This window comes from Natrix helvetica, assembly GCF_964273705.1.
Source record: "Natrix helvetica genome assembly, chromosome: Z".
NCBI classification, from domain to species: domain Eukaryota; kingdom Metazoa; phylum Chordata; class Lepidosauria; order Squamata; family Natricidae; genus Natrix; species Natrix helvetica.
In genome coordinates this window covers 55,249,538-55,269,458 of record NC_138554.1, presented here as the reverse complement: position 1 = coordinate 55,269,458, position 19,921 = coordinate 55,249,538, and the positions used below count along the sequence as shown (strand labels likewise).

The 19,921-nt window shown below is 38.1% G+C and overlaps 1 protein-coding gene across 1 annotated transcript; it reads left to right on the top strand.

Moving 5' to 3' along the window:
- Positions 1-9,511: 9,511 nt before the first annotated feature.
- FOXI3 (forkhead box I3) lies at positions 9,512-18,757 on the top strand (the record flags this gene model as incomplete). The annotated part of the gene is made up of 2 exons (XM_081933554.1): positions 9,512-10,187; positions 18,201-18,757. 2 exons carry the CDS (start codon positions 9,512-9,514, stop codon positions 18,755-18,757), a joined length of 1,233 nt encoding a protein of 410 aa, XP_081789680.1.
- Between the last annotated feature and the right edge of the window lie 1,164 nt (positions 18,758-19,921).

The following is a 19,921-nucleotide window of genomic DNA, read 5'->3' as shown; positions in this document are numbered from 1 at the left end:
TCTATCCATCTATCCATCCATCTCCTTCCTTCACTCCTCGGTCATTGATAGTATTCCAAGTTATAAGATACCACATTTGGCTCCAAGCCATTCTGTAACTTGGTATTTTATTGATGGTATCAATTGCTAAGCTGTACTTTGTAATGAGATAGTGACGGCCAATGGCCACTGGCTCAAGCAAAATCACATTCTCCATGTATAAATTGGGAATGGAAAGGAATTGTTGATCAACAAGGCATGCAAACAATGATGCCATGGAAAGAACAATATAGGCAAACATACTGCTTTTTTAATGAATTAAAGTGAATTATGTTTGCAACTTTTCATTTCATACTATTATGTAGAAATTATATATTTATTTATCTCCATTTCATCATGAGGATTCATGCTGAATAACAAACATGCATACAAAACAGAACAGATTCTTTCATCAAATGTAAATGAATGTCAAATCACTTCACTAAGTGGCCTAATATATTAATCACAGGCATGTATATCATGCTTTCATTTGTGGCTTTCATTAAATGTACTACTTATGATTTCTTGCAGATCTAATACAATTTTTTATTTAAATCAAATATAAATGCCTGATGAAGTATAATGTGCAGAACTGCCATTGTTCGGATCTCTCTTCTCATCATTCTGTCACAGGAGGAAGAGAGTCTTTTTAAAAGGTTTCCTGTCACTCAGCCTAAAGTAAACATACCTCTGTGAGGTAAGGTTTCTTTGTATCAAGTGTCTATGGCTTTAATTTTCGAAAGACTTGATACACCCATTCTAGCATGGTTAACTTTTGGGTTGAGAAAAGTTTAGAGATGTGATCTCCTGTCAACCCTAAAAAGTTTTCAAATAAAACACAAATGTCAGATTGTCTTTTAAATTATGGTCTTTATTTCCCTTTGTTTTTCTCCCCTTCTTTTATCCCCCAAGCACCTTGAAATGTTTGTTTTTAATTTTGTTAGCTGCTTTGGCTAACAAAAGTGAGTAAAACATTAAGAAAGATCAGTTTTAAAAAATTCTGAAAATTCCAAAATTCTAAGGCAAAAAAGATTAACTGGAATATTAGGCCGTCATTTCTAGAAAAGCCTAATATAAAAAACACAAAGGGGGACCCAAAGGATAGATGGAGAGAAGAAATGGATGTTAGTGTTATGTGGCTGGAGGCTTAAGTGCTTTCGTCAACTAGTACAAAGAAAACAAAACAGAAGTATTTGCAGCTTCTCAAATGAAATACCAAAAGAATGAGAGAGCAGAGACTTTATAGACTCAAATCCAGGAAGCCCCCACTGGCACTTGGACAACATCTGCCCAACAACATTGATTCCCAATGGAAAGCCAAATGGGTTGCTGAACACCCAGACATAGGAAGACATATAAATGACCCCACAAAAAAGGTGCCACACTTTGAATGACCATGTCAGCAATGGACAATCCTTAATAGGATTGACACCTCATACAGCATCTGCCAGGACTCTTTGTATAAATGGGGCAGAGTTTTCTTCCTTCAGTGTGACTGCCCACATCAAACTGTAGATCACATCAAGACCTGCTATAAACTGAGGGCATATACCAGCCCAGAATGATTTTTTTAAAAAAATATATAAATGATGTTGGGCTTCAATGGTTAGATGGCCTAGACATCGGTATTTGAGCATAGGTCTTTTAAACATTTATATGTTATTGGATTCTGCTAATCTAGTTGAAATGTTAATATATATTCCTAATCCATGTATGATATGCTATACACTAAAGGAAGGAAGGAAGGAAGGAAGGAAGGAAGGAAGGAAGGAAGGAAGGAAGGAAGGAAGGAAGGAAGGAGCAGAGATTCTTAGTCATTTATTTGAAAAGTCTCCACATATTTTGGTAGACTCTTTATTTTCTGCTTTTATATACCCTTAATTCACTTCCAGGTGAAAAAAACCCCACATATAATGTGCTGAATCAATTACTCTGAGTTCCTCTGTGGCTTTTGTTCCTCTGTTGCTCAGCTAATCTAGCCATATAATTTTGCTTTGCCAAGTTGGCCAGGAAAAAAAAAATTGGCTCAAGTTTTCAAAAAGTAATGTCCTAACTTGATTTAACTCCAATTTTTGAGACTTGTGAAGCATTCCCAACTGATCAGGCTTCTCAGCCCCTGCTTGAACACCATCAATGAACAAGTGATGAATGAGGATGGGAATCTAGTATCTCCCCAGAAACTGTGCTTAGAAACGTTTTTACTAACACTCAGCTGAACTCTTCCCTTCCAAGTTACCATCTTCTTTTGTGTGATATCTCTTCAGTTAGTTAAAGAGCGTTATCAAGTATCCCTTTGTTCATTTTTTGTTTTTCAAGACTGATCATATTCTTTAAGGGGAGGGGCTTGACGTCGCTGTGAAACGACAGACTTTTCCGGAGCTCTTGTGCTAATCAGGCTGTTTGCTGCAAGGAGATAAGTAAATAACTATAAATGCCTATAGAATGTTCAAATTATTACTTATTTTTTAAAGACGGCTTCATTATTGTTCTAGACAGCTTAATAAATTGAAGAAGTTTTTTAAAATAAATGCTTGCTCTGAAGAGGCCTACCTCTTCAAACCCACCACTGGAAGAGAGGTTTCCATCTACCACTCTGTCATAAAGCCCAGATTGGTGGAGGGCTGCAGTAATGGTTGTCCTTTTAGAACTCTGTCCCACTTCACTGGAGCTCAGCCAGAGTGAACATAAGATTTTGATCACTCTTCTTAGTCTCTTCTCCCGATTGATCAGTTTGACGAGATGACCAGTTCTTGGAAGAATTCTCGTTATGCCATTCTTCCATTTGATAATTATGGAGGCCACTGTACTCTTAGGAATATTCAGTGCAGCAGAAATTTTATTGTAACCTTCCCTAGATCTGTGCCTTGCAATAATTCTGTCTCTGAGCTCTGCAAGCAGTTCCTTTGACCTCATTGCTTTTGCTCTGCTACAGTATGCAGTCAGCTGTGAGGCCTTTTATAGAGAGCTATCCAAATCATGTCCTATCAATTTAATTTACCACAGGTTGATTCTAATCAAGGTGAAAAAACATGTCAGCAATGATCAAGAGAACTGGGAGGCACCTGAGCTAAATTTCAAGTGTTGTTGCAAAGGATCTGAATGCTTATGCCAATGTGATAGTGCAGTTTTTCTTTTTAATAAATTTACAGACATTCCTAAAATTCTATTTTTACTTTGTCGTTATGGGGTACTGAGTGAAGATTAATGAGAAAAAAAATAATTTCAACAACTATAGAATCGGGCTGAAGCATAACAAAATTGTCGAAATGAAGGAGGTCTGAATACTTTCTGAATGCACTGTATATAGCATAAATGATAGCTCAAAAGCACCAACAGAGTTGTCGTTCTGCACCAAAGTTAATTTTATTCATTGCATTTACATCCTATGTTTTCTCTAGCTCAAAGTGATCTACATCATATTTCCCTCTCATGTTGTCATCACATACATTTGACACAAAAATAATACAGGTAGTCCTTTAGCTATAAATGTTCATTTAGTGACCATTTGAAGCTACAATGGCACTAGAAATGTGACTTATGACCATTTCCCCACACTTCATAGTCATGTGATCAAAATTCAAGCATTTGGCAACTGACTCATATTGATGACAGTTGCACTGTCCGGGAGTCATGTGATCAACTTCTGCAATCTTCTGACAAGCAAAATCAATGGGGAAGCCAGATTAATTTAACCATGTTACTAACTTAACAACTGTAAAGATTCACTTAACAACTGTAGCAAGTAAGGTTGTAAAATGGGACAAAACTCACTTAACAATTGTTTCATTTAGCAATAGAAATTTTGGTCTCAGTTATGGTCATAATTGGTTTAATGTTGATTAATTAATTTAATTATGGAATTGGGATTTGTGAACTGTGACCAATTATTATATATATATATATATATATATATATATATATATATATATATATATATATATATATATATATATATATATATATATATATATATATATATATATATATATATATATATATATATATATTCGTAGATTTTCACGGGTGTAGGTATGCTGGTTTTGTTGTGTTCGGGTCTTTTCCCGTGTAAGGTTGAGATTGTCTTTGCAACGTTTCGGCAGGATCTCACCTGCCATCTTCAAGCTGTGGGCTTTTAAACCCACAGCTTGAAGATGGCAGGTGAGATCCTGCCGAAACGTTGCAAAGACAATCTCAACCTTACACGGGAAAAGACCCGAACACAACAAAACCAGCATATATATATATGTTGTATTTGTACTGATAAATAAATAAAGGGATATATATATATATATATATATATATTCAGACAATATTCTTTTATTCTTTAGTAAATGAGCTTCATCTTCTCAAATAAGACCAGAAGGTCTTTTGATTAAATTGACTGAGTGGCAAGACTAGTGGCCTTGATGTTAAGGTAAAAACAACACAAGCTAGCTTCAAATATTGGAACAAATTTGTTAGGGTTTCTTAGGCAAATGGCATTTCAAGTGCTGGCATTTCTCACAGTATGTCAATTTTAGAGTTTTAGAGTTTCTAGAAATCTATCACTTTTTAAACTAATTAATAGTGTGTAAAACAACTATAAATTAATTTCAGAACTGAAAATTTTGCATCACCTTTTCAAATAAGTTCAGATAAAGAAGTGGTATGCCATGCTATTTGTGCAAAAAAAATCAAAGAAATTATCATGTTTTCAGAGAGAAATGCTGTGATTGCTGAGTTTTATTTGTTGTGTGAGCAAGAAAAGATATCATGGTGGAAATAAGAAACTCTTCTCTAGTTACCCTACACAGTGATAGGGGTTTCTGAAAAGATTATAAGTCAAGAACCTTTCTAAGTACTGGGATGTTGTTACAGCTAAATCAAAGGTAACTTGCAAAAAAAAAACCACCCTGTCAACAGGTGAGGAAAAGAACAGGCCAAATACGGAGTTATGCATCAGGTATTAGATACAAAGTTATTACAGCTGAAAGGTTTAGGTAAAAAAAGAAACCTAATCTCATTGGTTTCTTTAGAGTTTTGGTGGGATAGTTGCTGAAACATTTAGTAGGAGAAGAACTGGACACACTGGCTGACAGATTGATATGGTTGAAATGATAGCAGAAAGATAAGGAACTGTGAGTGCCTTTTTATGAATAACCCTCACAGCCACCAAACAACAACATCTTAAAGGAACATAATTTCTATGGCTAAGGTGGATGGTTTATAAGGGAGTTGGCACCCAATTTAACAACATTTTTGCCATGTTTCTTAAAGCTAATCACTGCAGTTGTTAAGTAAATCATGCAGGCATTAAACAAATCTGGCTTCTCCCATTGACTTTGCTTATCAGTAGTCAAATGGGAAGGTTGCAAATGGGGAACACATGACTCCAAGATATTGCAATAATCATAAATACATGATGGTTGCCAGGTACATGAATTTGGGTCATGTGACCATGGGGACATTGCAACAATCGTAAGTGTGAGGACTGGTTGTAAGTCAGTTTTTTTCAATATCATTGTTAACTTGGAACTGCTGCTAAATGTGTGTGCATATATACAGAGAGAGAAAGAGAGATAGTGTTGAACCCCGCCCTCCCCCAAATCTTAACAAATAATTTGGTTCTAGCATCACTTTAGAAAACTGGGTATTGAGTTTACTTGTGGGAAATTCATATGGAGGGCATTTTTAAATCTATTGTTTTATCTCGTGTTCTTTTTTCAACCATCAATGAGACTTTTCATTTGCTTTCAGCCTTCAATATTAAAAGAATCACTCCCAACCTCTAGCATTTGAAACTGCTTGTGCTAAGTCCATTAGTCACCAGAGGCTTCTTGGAAAGTATGGCCAGATAGGAATGTGGTTTCTTGGAAACCATAGTCACTTAGGAACATGTGAATGTGAATCTCATTCAAATGTGAATGAGATTGATCAGTTGCTCTAAAATTACTAAGATGATACAATTGTGACCATTTACTAAACAGTATACTATATAAATATTAAATATTATTACAATTGTCAATTTTGGATAATTAACTTTTTTTCAAAACTTACAAACTTATCACTTACATTGTTATTGCCAAGTGATTGGCAAATATAGAAAGGAGAACTCAGTTGAGTCCATTATATCTAATGTCAAGATTGTGTATATTTAAAATATTTAACTCATTTGATATCTAATATTAAACTGATATTAACAATACTAGATTAAAATTAAATTACAAATAAAATTGTCTGTTTAGTCCTTAGTAGTTCTTATCAAGAAACGAAGCAACCAATTTCAATAAATTTGGATCAGCCTGCACATGTTGAATTTATTTGTATGAACATCCCTGTTTTATTTTACAATACATACAGTTAAGATGTTTTAAAAACATACTAAGTATAAAACATAAAAAACCGCAGGGAAAACTTGGATTTATACATACGTAATCAATATCAATAGGAGCCTATTTACTTATTCCTGCTCTTATCCAATTTTGTTACTGCAAATGTTTAGGAATAGACCATTAGAAATCCATCACCAAGACCAATGAATTCAAGGTTGAATTTATCAGATAGATTTATGAATAGAAGCATAAGGTTAGGGTGTACCTGGAAGCTATTATTCCTTGAGCAATTTTGTATGGCAAGCATGTCATATGTGAACAGACACACCACATATAATATCCTCGTTTGCTCTGCAGATGCTCGTGTGCACACACAATACTGATTTCGAACTTTGAAAGGCGCCGCTCATTTCTAATCCAGTCTCCTCCTTGCCCTTCTTGCAATGCCCGAGAAATACCTCCAGGCGGCTCACCATGAATGACGAAACGGGAACCGGCGCAGAGCCCGTCTGGCGAAACGGAGTGACGGAAATGAGCGCGGCCAGAGATTTTCTGTCCCCGTTTTGCTCAGCTAACAAAGGTTCTGCACCAGAGCACCGGCGGCGTCGGGCAATGCCCGCCAGCGACGTACTCGGAGGTTGCCGCTGCAAAGAAAGCGGCTCCTTACTTTAGAACAACACTCTAAAACGTCCTTTGTTTACTTCGTATCCACCCGTCCGACCCTTCTCAGGGCAGGTATTTTGTGTGTGTGAGATTTTTTTTTTTTTAATTTACCGACCCAAAGAGGAGATCAAAGAAAAATATTCAAACGAGGATAGTGGCGATTTGGAAGTTGTAAACTTTGTCAATAAAAGCGGCGAGGGACTACGGCACGCGAATCCCTCCCGCTTGTGCTGCAGACCCGCGTCCGCGCTTTCCTTCCTTCTGCTCGGGAAATATTCACAATTCTATTTATCATTTATAACACGCCCAAATTCCCCGTCTTTAATTGAAAATCAGTCGATTGTTTAAATAGAAATTGTTAAAGTCAGGTAAAGTAAGGTATTTTTTACGTCGGAGCAATATTATACGTTTCCTAATACAGCAATGAAGTATGCATACTTTCCCTTAAGATATGGTTTCTCTCTTTCCCGATCTGTAAAGAAGTACCTTTCAATTCGATATGCATAAGGTTTTCCAGGTGGCTTTGATGGGGAAGGGAAGTATTCTGCCAGTTTTGTGAGCATTTCAACATTGGAACATACTCACAGAAGAAACAGAGTGTGGATCTGAAAGAAAAGCCATTTGACAATCTAACAATCTAACTTTCCTCCAAAGTGACTGGTTCTTCAACAGTCAGGGGAAACAGTGGCAGATTTAAAACGGCTTTATTCGAAAGATTTTCAAGACTTTCCATTTTTAACCAGTGTGATAGTATAATTTTTGACTGGATTTTATGTCTTATATCAATGCCAAATATGATAAAAGTAGAAATTTCACTTTAGCCATAAAATGTGTTTCCAAATCTGTGCATGAGTTTATCATTATCACATCTTGCAAAATACGTTTTGCTACAATTTATTGACAAGTAATGAGGTATGAAAAGGCTTTTAATAATGCCTAGTAGCAATGCTAATCTGTACAGCAAAAGCAACAATATGACACTGAAATGCTGAAACTAAGATATTTTTATACAGTAAATACTTCAACAGAGATTCCATAATGAACTATGTCCTTAATGGTTCTTAAACGTTTAGCAAGTAAGGATCACTAAACTGATTGCTTACATTCTAAATTAATCTAACAAACATTTTTGTTTATTGATTCAGCGTAATACAATCAAAAGGTTGTTTTTTTTAATTTTCAGCACATCTTTTGACTACAATCTATCACCTAGATTAACTGAAAATAAGGAGAACCAATTGAATGTAGATGCATATGTGTATCCTAGTGAATCAACCAAGGGAATGTTATGATATAAAAGTATATTTTTGTGTGTTTGGTCCATTATAAGATTTCATTGTATTATTTTCTACTTAGTGAAACGTGGAATATTTTATTACTTTAAAAGAAATGTTATGCAGTCAGCAGAGTTGTTTCCTTTTGTATACATTTGCCTAGGTACCACCATTATATATAATTTATTTCATATGTTAATGGTAGGACCTTGAAGGAAGTTCATTACTAGAGGGTGAATCCTGGCAATCAAGGGCAATGAATAAGTAGTATATGCAATGAGTAGCAGTTCTAGTTGTTAAAGGAATTGTTTTCAATCACAGTATGAACTTCAAACTGAAAAATCCCTCTCAAAAACTTGTAATTGATTTTGAACTTTTTCAGTTTTTTAAAAAAAGGGAGAAATAGGAATGCTCTTTTGAAGCAAGAGGAAGAATAACAGAGGGAGAGAAAGATGAGTGTGCTTTATCTTTTGCCAAAATAATTCTCATTTCACATTATATTCTGAGCCCGTTCTTCTAAAAGATAGAGTTTTCAATCACTCCAGCACAAAACTGAATATATACATTCCTTAAACGAAGTTAACCAAACTGAATGGCTCACCAGTGCCTCTTTATTCACTCTTTCGTTGATTTAGGTAAGAGACCAGGATTTTTTTCTCCTAAATAAATAAGAATAAATAAAGAATACTTCCCCCCTTTCTTCTGCATAAGTTTTTGCAATTTAGCAAGAGACGTCTAGACAGTCCTTAATAGTGCAATCCTGCTGTTTCTTGGAAGTCCTCTTTAAATCAGTCAAGACTCATTCTGGATGAAATGCACAGCCTAACATTTCAAAGGTGTCCCTGAGGTAGGATTCTCCCAATCCCCACTTCAGAATGTAAACCCACAGAAAGAAAGGGCGGAGTTGTATCTTGCGCGCGCTTCTTTGGACCTGGTCCCCTCAACTTCCAGGCAATGAGACAAGAAGGAGGGGTGGACGACGGCCCCTCGCGGGGGTGGGATACTTCGGTCGGACGTTGCCAAACCTTGCAGTCGACCCCCGATCGGCTATTTGAAGAGCCACTCCTCTTCTCCCTTCTAGCTTGAGCCAGCCGAGAGCCAGGGCAGGGAAGCTGGGCAAGTGCTGCTCGGCGCAAGAAGGGGGAAGAGGGCGGGAGAGGGACTCCCCGGGAAAGCAAAATTCTGGGCGGGGATTGGACACCTGAGCGCACTTTTCTATTTCTCAGATTCCTCGCCGACTGGGCGATGAGCGCCAGCGATTCTCCGCCACCAGCGCAGTCCGTTTCCCGTTCGTCTCCCACGGCTGCTGGTAGCCCTTTGGCTCCGTGGTCTCGCAGCGGCCGCGAGGAGCCTGCAATGGCCGTCTACTGCAGCGAAGCCTTTAGCGTCTACCCGCAGACAGCCACCGCCACTGCGGGCCCCTCGGGGCAGAGACCTGCCGCCGCCACCTATGCGCTTGGCGACTATGGGACACCACCCGGAGCTGCCGGGTACCTGTGGGGCGTGAGTAGCGCTGGGCCGTACGTGCAAAGTACTGGCGGAGGCGGCAGTAGCGGGAGCTCGGGCGCGTCCTTTTTGCCCTACGGCTGCCCTCCGAGGGCCGTCGGGGGGGCGCAGATCTTGGCTTCGCCAGGGCCCGCGACTGGCTCAGGCTCAACAACCGAGCTGGGCTGGCTTAGCCTGGCTAGCCAAGAGGAACTGCTACGCCTGGTGCGACCGCCGTACTCTTACTCGGCACTCATCGCCATGGCCATCCAGAGCGCTCCGGAGCGCAAACTGACGCTCAGCCACATCTACCAGTACGTGGCCGAGAACTTCCCCTTCTACAAGCGCAGCAAGGCCGGCTGGCAGAACTCCATCCGCCACAATCTCAGCCTCAACGACTGCTTCCGCAAAGTGCCGCGGGACGAGGACGATCCCGGTGCGTGTCTCCTCTCTCTTGGGCCGGGGTAGTGTGCGTGGGTGCATGCAGACGGCGGCGTAAGGCAGATTCCTGATCCCCAGAGAGGGTGCGGAATTATTCCGCGGAGGACCAGCCAGTTGGGCTGGTCCTCCGCGCCCAAAAATATCTGACCGTTGCAGCCGCTCCCAGTGCTAGACACATGAACTTGGATACAGGTAGCGGTAATTAAATACCCTTCAAGCTTATCAGCTTCCAGCTCAGGCTACGCTGCTATCTGTTCCTTTTTTTAACCAGCCCAGCCCTCTTAGATCAAGCAGGTGTTTCTCCCAATTAAATTAGTTTAGGAATATCAGATCTCTTTTCTTCCGAGGTAAGTTCTGCTCAATTGAACTATCGTTTCTGAATAGATGTGCATAGGACTGAGCTATTTGGATTTTTTCATAGATGACCCATCCTAAATAGTGCCAGCATCACCACCCTTAAAATATTCCTAATTGCTTTAGCGTACTTTGTATGAGATTGCTAAATTGCAATATAGAGCCGTTTAGTAAGACTTCCAACCTGCTGCAGTGATCCATTATTGTGGATTAATTAAAAGCATAAGAGATCAAGATTTGGTATGTATTCAGTGATCCTGTTGTACATGCCTTAGAGCTAAATTCTAATTTACTGAAATTGAAGTCACTTCTTGAAAGTCTTGAAAGGGGACTTTTTTCAGTTCAAATGAACTGGTTCCAGATATTTAAAATCACTCTCATTTCTTCTGCATGTTACTTAAAAACATGAATTAATTCTGTCATTCACATACACCTGCACTGGATATATTTGGAGGAAAGCAATCTTTGCAAAATAGCACTAGATATGTAGACTCAAAGGCAAACTTGAACATTATTTTATTTCTAAGTACTGAAATGTCTAATATGAACTATCTTTGCATCTTGAGCCCTATTGGAGTGTAAGAGCTTGTACTTTTTGCCTGTTTTCAGTTTTAAATTTTTAGATTCATGGCACATTTAAAAATATAATCAGCACATGGACATGTAAGAATTAATTGTTAATTGGGATTGATATAAAAACACCGTGGGTAATACTGTTACCATGTCACAAGCTTCTAGGGAAGATTACTGGGGTAAAAATTGTGTCCTAGGTAATCAACATGCCACATTCATTCTGTGATTGTCATTTACTGTAAAATAAGAAGCTTGCCATTAGATATAAATTAAGAACCTTCTTAACACTCCCAACCATTTGTGTGCAAAAACATAAAAGTGGATTCATCCCCCAGGTTTTTCCATTGATGTCCCCTAAAAAATCCCACAGGTTATCCCAAAGGTGCTTTTCCAAAAGACAACTGGGTTTTCTTGGTTTTTTTTCTTTGAAAAGATTTTGCTTCTCATCCAAGAAGCTTCTTTAGTCATGGTACACAGGTGCCCACCTTTGCCTATTGACTTTTAAAAGTTGTTAATCAGCTTCCCTTCACTGAGGCTGCATCCACAGAAGATGAGTTTCAAAGAGCCACTTTGTTCTCACAGCTATCTTATGTTGTATAGTCACTCTCTCATTGCATTTTCTCAACCCCAGGCTACTACACATTAACCTTTTGTCTCTAAATTATTAGTGAGAATCAGTTTGGGCCAAATTAAATATGACACTATTCTTGTATTTAGATGAGAGTTGGAAGAGTCAATTACAGACAATAGAGAGTAGGGAGAATGTTTTCATCTTTTGCTCTTGTCCATGTATTCCACTATTCATATTTATAAAAGATACTTTTGCAATCGCTTTCTTATTTAGCCTCGAATCCTTGGATTTTTCTGAGGATCTTCTGAAGCTTATTGGAGCTTCTTCAGAAATTCAGCAGTGGTATGTAAGTTTCTTTGAAAGATGTTGCTTTCCATGACCAAAAGTCCCTTGTGATACATGTCTGGAACGAGCTGCTATGTCAATTCCACTTCATAGTCTCACAGCAAAATTATATGTGATCAGAACAACTGCACTTCTGAGTGACTTCTGCATCAAATTGTGTGTGTGTGTGTGTGTGCGTGTGTGTGTGTGTGTGTGTGTGTTGGAGCAAAACTAGGAGAAATGTACCAGACTGACAGATAATTGAAATCTTAAAAAATGGGGAGAGAGTTAACTGTGCTCATTTTCATCAAACATAAGACAGAAACACCCTTTTTGTTATGGGTCAGAGAGATAGTTAGCTTCTCCTCTGTGCTTAGATTTTACCCTCTGTTGTATTCTTTTAATTATTTTGTTAATAGTAAAATAATAAACCACCATAATCTTGAGTTGTATTGAGGCCTAACAGGTCAATTAGTGGACCAGAGGAATGGCGTCAATATAGTTTACTTGGACTTCAGTAAGGCATTTGATAAGGTAGATCATAACCTACTACTAGACAAAGTAGAAGAATGTGGGTTGGACAGCATCACCACCAGATGGATTCGTAACTGGCTGACCAACCGCACTCAACGTGCAGTCCTCAATGGAACTGCATCTACATGGAGGGAAGTATGCAATGGAGTACCCCAAGGCTCTGTTTTAGGCCAGTACTCTTCAACATCTTCATCAATGATTTGGAAGAGGGAATAAATGGGGAACTCATCAAATTTGCAGATGACACCAAGCTGGCAGGAATAGCCAACACTCCAGAAGATAGGCTAAAGATTCAGAAGGATCTTGACAAACTTGAACATTGGGCACTATCTAATAAAATGAAATTCAATGGTGAAAAGAGTAAGGTTCTACATTTAGGCAAGAAAAACGAAATGCACAGGTACAGTATAGGTAGTACCTTCCTCATTAGTAGTAACTGTGGGAGGGATCTTGGAGTCCTAGTGGACAACCATTTAAATATGATCCAGCAGTGTGCAGCAGCTGCCAAAAAAGCCAACACAATTCTAGGCTACATAAACAGAGGGATAGAATCAAGATCACGTGAAGTGTTAATATCACTTTATAATGCCTTGGTAAGGCCACACTTGGAGTACTGCATTCAGTTTTGGTCACCACAATGTAGAAAAGATGTTAAGATTCTAGAAAGAGTGCAGAAAAGAGCAACAAAGATGATTAGGGGACCGGAGACTAAAACGTATGAAAAATGGTTGCAGGAACTGGGTATGTCTAGTTTAATGCAAAGAAGGACTAGGGGAGACATGATAGCAGTGTTCCAACATCCCAGGGGTTGCCACAAAGAAGAGGGAGTCAAACTATTCTCCAGGGCACCTGACGGTAGAACAAAAAGCAATGGGTGGAAACTAATCAAGAAGAGAAGCAACTTAGAACTGAGGAGAAATTTCCTGACAGTTAGAACAATTAATCAGTGGAACACCTTGCCTTCAGAAGTTGTGAATGCCCCAACACTGGAAGTCTTTAAGAAGATGTTGGATAGCCATTTGTCTGAAATGGTATAGAGTTTCCTGCCTAGGCAGGGGGTTGGACTAGAAGACCTCTACCGTTACTTGCAACTCTGCTATTGTATTGTATTCTATTGTCAGTCTGGTATGTTAGGTGTGAATTTTGGATCCTAGGCAGAAAACACCAGCATATATTGTTTCAGGGGTTCCTGGCCATGAAGTCAGGATATAAATCTATATTCTACAATTAATCTAGTGCTGCTGACAGAGCAAAAAGAATCAAATGCCTATAAAGCAAGGACATATTTGCCTATAAAACTTTTAAGAAGGTCTAATATGTGGGGACTGTGCTGAAAGATGTGACTCTGGCATATTCAGCTGATAACTGATCTGGATAATGGAAAGAAAAATTTATGACTTCTGCCTATATGCCTTACATAAAACTAATTTGAAAACTAATAGAGTTTTGTTAGTTCAAAACTAATTTGAAAACTAAGAAATAACTAATCCTAATATTTTGCTTGAAATTATGTTCAAATTTGTCTGGAGAAAAACTGGAAGCTTCTTTCAGAAATTGTTAGATCATTAAAGTTCCCGTATACCATTTGGTAAAGGGGAGCAAAATAGAGGCAGCACAGATTAATAGAACTCAAGAGTATTTGAAATAGATATGACTATTTCAATGGGAAAAGATTCCTGCCATATACTAAATCAAAACTCAACCTCTTCATCCCATAGCTCACAAGAAGGAGGAAGCTAAAGAACTGAAAGACCCTGCTTCATCCATAGGTGACATATGCAAAACCTAAGACTTGAACCCTAATTTTAATATTGTCTTCTATAATTAAAAAAAAAAGGTTTCCCCGTTTCTGAAACAAAGTATGTGTTTGTTACAATTCATCCAGATAGCTTAACAAGCATTATACATTAAAATATTATGCAAAGAAATTCTATAACCCATACTTTCTGGTGTGTGTGTGTGTGTGTGTGTGTGTGAATGAGGCAGTTTTGTGGGAAAATAGATTTGCATTTCCAGAGGGCTGCAGTAATTGTTAAAGCACTTATTTTTGAAAAACAAAGCCTATTTGCCATAAGTTTCTTTGAGGGATAAATTATATTGAAAGTTATATTTCTCTCCCTAAGTAGCAGATGCTTTGAAATTTACTTATGAATTTAGTTTTCAGCCCCTAAGTAGACCTTTTGATTAGGTGGTGATTGGAAAGAGAAGTTACAAACAAAGGAGAATTTGATAATTCTATAGCATTACACTCAATTATGGGGATATTTGAATTCTTGCATAATCAAAGTTGTTATCTGAATTAATACTGAATTTATCATTGCGGTTTGTTTTCAAAATTAGGCATATTTTGCTCCTGGCTTCATTTAATACATAGATATTTAGGGGTGTTGTCTGTTGTAAGTGATATGACTCTTCTTCTTGTTTGCTTGTTGAATTTTGAATTTTGTATCTGCAAGAAAAGGAAAAGAGTCAGAAACATAAAATGCCAAACATAAAGATGAATGATTCATCATTAACAAATAATCAGTTCAACAAAATCAAGTGGCTCCTGGTAGAGATAATGGAACCTTTTATATGTCAGGCTCAGATTACATGGACTCTTCTGTAAATGTCAGGCCATTGTTAAAACAGGAGAGAAAGGTGAGCAGAAGCATTTGTAATGCAAAGGAGTTTTGTAATGTAGTTTTTCCTGTCAGGCCACAAACTAATGAAAAAAAAACATATAAACTTCCACATGTGAGAATGTTAAAGATACTGCTGTTTAATGGTTAATTTTTGTCTTCTCTAAATAATTCCCCAAAGGATCAGTAAACCTCAGGTTTAACCAGAAGAAAAGTAGGAAATGAGGGAATAGTTGAAGCAATTGATTACTACTTCTCCAACACTTCGCATATTGAGGGCAAAGTTGCTGTTGCGAAGGGGCAGGCAGATTTTCTAATAGCCAGGGACTATACTTCTCCCTCTTGTTTTAGATGGGTTGTAGGGCAAGAGGAAGCTGTAATCACATCACAACCAAACATTTTTTATGTTGTCCGTTCCTCCCTCCCTCCCCCAATTTCTTATGGGTATGAGTAGCAGTGGGCAAGTCATATAAGGTTAGTTTTCTTGAAACCAGAAACACACCTTATTGATTTTGTTTTTCTACTAACCTGGGGTATGAGCCCCATGGATGTTTGAGGGCAACAAGGCAGGTATTGGTGTCATCTGTAGCTCACTAACCACGGTTTGTATGTTCTTGATCTTGTGCAACTTCAGAGGCAGCATTTGAGTACAGAAATTATATGCTGCAACAGTGGCTACAATAGATGAATTTCAGAATCCCAAGGCAAATGCACTACTTAATTTGGTTTCCTTAATCTGAATTAAAGTAATTGATTAGGGAGAATGACAAGTCTGTTATGCAGAAAAGAGTTTTTTTCAGGTGGGTTTAAAAGAATTCGTGTATATGGAGCAAAATTTTAGCAGGAAAAAGAAAACACTTCTGAAAACATTCTGAAAACTAGTGTTGCATTCATGGTGTCAAAATGGCAATTAAAAATTAGCATGAGGATCTGTGGGTGTGTACATGCATACATATGGGAAGGGTTTTAGAACAATATGAACACAGATGCAATTAATTATTCTGGGTGTAACTTGGATTAATTTATAGCTAAATGTTGAGGTGTGCCTAGATAGTGAAGCATTTTCTCCCCACTCCATCCTTTTTATTGTACTATTATAAAACTTGATAATTGTATTATATCAATACAGTGATGTTTATATAAAATAATTAAAATTTGGCATTATTATTTATAGCCCATAGTATTGAAAACAGTGGGACAGTAATTATAATTGATCAGTATTATAAGCATAAAATTATTTAGCATTTTCCTCTAAAATTGAATATAGCATTAAGAAAACAACGGCTGTGACTCCCATCATAGTATTTGTTATATGGTAAAGTTTTTATCTTAATTATTTAATATAAAAGAAGTTCTTATTGAATTGGATATGATTTTGGGAGAAATATACATTGGATGATGAAAGGAGAAAATATTCAGATCACTTTCAATTTGTGGCCTAACTGACAGGATTTTAGATATCCTCAGTAACATTATGTCCTGAAATTAAATACTAGCCTCCCTCTCATCTGTTCTTCCCGAAACTCTCTTTTGTAACTGGATCTAGAATGTATAATATAGGAAAAATTTAAAAAATCACACAGATATCTTCACATCAGCCTCCATTCCATGCAATTTCCTGGTCAAAGCTATATTCCTGTTTATCCCAAGTTTAGCACTTGATACTCAGAGACAATCAACAAGGAGTGTAACCCACAATAAATCTGTGGATTAAGTTAGTACATGTAAGTAATGATAATAATAATAATTGTACATTTTGATTATACATGGCATTTCCAAAGGATTATTTCACATACAAGGTTATGTGACACTTTTCTCTTGTGAAACTTTAGCTATTCTTCACAATTCATGTTTTTCAACACATACAATATTCTTCTTTCCTTAGTGTGGTTATGTTCTATCTGTGCTGGGCCAAAAATCCTAATACACCAGCCAGCTGCACTTCCCATGCTAAACTTTTCCACAGTTAGCTGCTTAGTGGGCAACAGCACAATGAAGATTCTTGCACAAGATGAAATAGTTGGGATGGTAACTGATCCACTCCTACATCAGGTTGGTTGCTCTGGTTCAGCCCAGATCAGGCGAACCTGTAGTGGTGGTGGCAGGAGGCTCTACCCACCCGTCTGGACGCAGAAACATCACGTGCACACACACACACACACGCACACACACACGCACACACACACACGCACACACACGCATAAGTAAACCAGTAGTAAAAAAAATGGAAACCCACCACTGTCCTGCATGGCTGTGTGCACGCTTCACCAATGTTCTAGGTTGAGCTCCCTGGCATTCACCAAGAAGATCCATAGCTCTAAGCTTTGCAATGCACAGTTGGCAATTATGCATTGCCACCAACTTATGAATCTTCCCATATAAAGAGGCCACAAATCCATATCTGGAGGTAACATAATCAAATCATTTGGGGTGTGGCCATACAGGCTGTGTAATGATTTCTACAGTCTTTAATTTCTTGGGAACCATTATGCAGGGCAGCAAATGAGCCAGCTATTGTTCATTAAAGAAAGCACCTTCTATCCTTTGTCAATCTTTAGAGTAGCTACAATGGAAATTTGTTTTTAAATTTATTCCTTCTGGTTTTAACCGATGTTCACATAGGAGAGACTGTGGCTTTGTACTTTGTAGGTATACAGTCTGGAGTCAATTGTAAAAGATATACATTTACTTTAATTGCAGCCAATGTAACAGGATTTAAGTTGTAATGATTATTTTCTATATTTTCCCCACTTTCCCTTTGTTACGCAAAGCATCTTTTTAAAAGATTTAATATATTTTAGAGAGTCTGTGGAGTACATAGACTGGATGAAGAAGCCCTGCTCTTCATTGCTCTCCTTTTTTTCTAGAGTTTGGGATTTCTTTCCTTTTTTTATGGTTTCTCTCATTTTGGGGAGCAGTATTTTGATCAAGCCATACAAAAGGAGCATTGATGTTTAAAGCTGGGGAGTATGGGATTCCGCTTGCATTGGGAATGGATTCTTCTTTTCAAACTTTTTATCTTATTCTTCAGGAAAGGGAAATTACTGGACCTTAGACCCAAACTGTGAGAAAATGTTTGACAATGGGAATTTTCGCCGCAAGCGCAAGAGACGTTCTGATCCCAGTGCCTCTGGAGTGGCATCTGGTGTTTCGACCTTGGGGACCCTGAAGACTCAGGAAGGGATCCCCATCGCTTTAGACCCTGGAAAGCCCTGCAGTGACAGCCCTTCCTCAGTTCTGGAGCCAACAGCCTCTCTGAGGGACAGCACAAAGAGCAGCTCTCCACCTGTGGTTGCCCCACCGACCCCAAGCTGCCTCAGCACCTTTTTCAATGGCATGAACTCCCTCAGCAGTGGGCCTCGTCTCCCTGAACTGCAGCATCGAAGCCACCCTGCCGGCCCAATTAGGGGTGGCAGTTTCAACCAGGATCCTCCTTCGACTGAGCAGCTGCAACGAGTCTCAGGTCCGGCTGGCACCTACTATAGCCATTTCCATCCTAGCAGCGGAGGTCAGTCAGGACAGTACAATCATTTATACAACTTCACAGTCAACAGCCTCATTTATGCCCGGGAAGGCACTGAAGTATAAGGCTGATTGCCCTGACCTAGCAAGACAGACCAGAGAGCTGCTTCGTTTTTCTAATTTTAAAGCAAAGGCTGCATCAAACATCTGGAAGTCCCAGGAGCAGAAAAGGTTTTGGAAACCTGCTGTTTGAAAAACATTGTACAGTTTTCTGCTGTTTCTACCTATTGTGAAGATGCAACATAATTTTGATTATTGAGGCTCTCTGGAAGGAGTGATTTAGAAAGATTTCAGGGATTGAAACTAAATATATAAAAATAGTACATTGCTTGCTGGTCTCATTTTCTTTAGTTTTTGAGCCATTGTTTATGACACCATGGTATAAAAGAAACAGAAAACAGATTTTATGAAGTCCCTTTAGTTTAAATATAACCTTGAATGTTTTTGATAATGATAACTGATATGAAGCTTGCAGTAAATGCTATAGTACACCTGCCAGTTGTTTGACAATCTACTGAAGTCCGGTTCACCAGGCAGCCATCAAATTTTAATGATAAAATTTATTGAATATCAGTTGCTTATAAATATAGTTTGAGTTCAGTCTGGTAAATCACAGGTCTTAGATTAAAAACTGTATTACTGACATAGTTTAGTAATTAATGACAAAATTACTGTGCACTTTTATACAAGAGAACAGTATGAACCACTTCTTTAATAATGAAGTTATTATTACTACATATATTTTCATAGAAACAAATTCCATGAAAATTGGTGCACCCAGGACAGCTGTAAAGTCATTCAGTTCCGTTGGTTTGGAATTATATTATTTCAGATGGGGATGGGGAAAATCAAATATTTGATCCTCTGCCATATCAGAAACTTCCAGCATTGAGAAAACATATTTGTCCCAATAAATCTTTTGTGTTGGGATGATTTTTTTCTTGTGTGAAGAGCTGTATTTTTTCAACATATGGCTTCTGAAAAATACCACATTCTGAATTGGTCGATTATATAACAACAGTTACATAAGTGTGGAATATCTTCTTCGGAGCCTTCCTTTCCATACTACACGTGACTGCCTAGTTGCTAGGATTAAGAACTAATTTTTTGTGAAAACATGAGTTTAATAGGGCTTTCTGCCAAAGACATACACTTTTAACCTTCCATTTTCAGCAGAAGAAACATCTTGAATATTTTTAAAAATACATGCTATTTTGTAATAGGCTACAC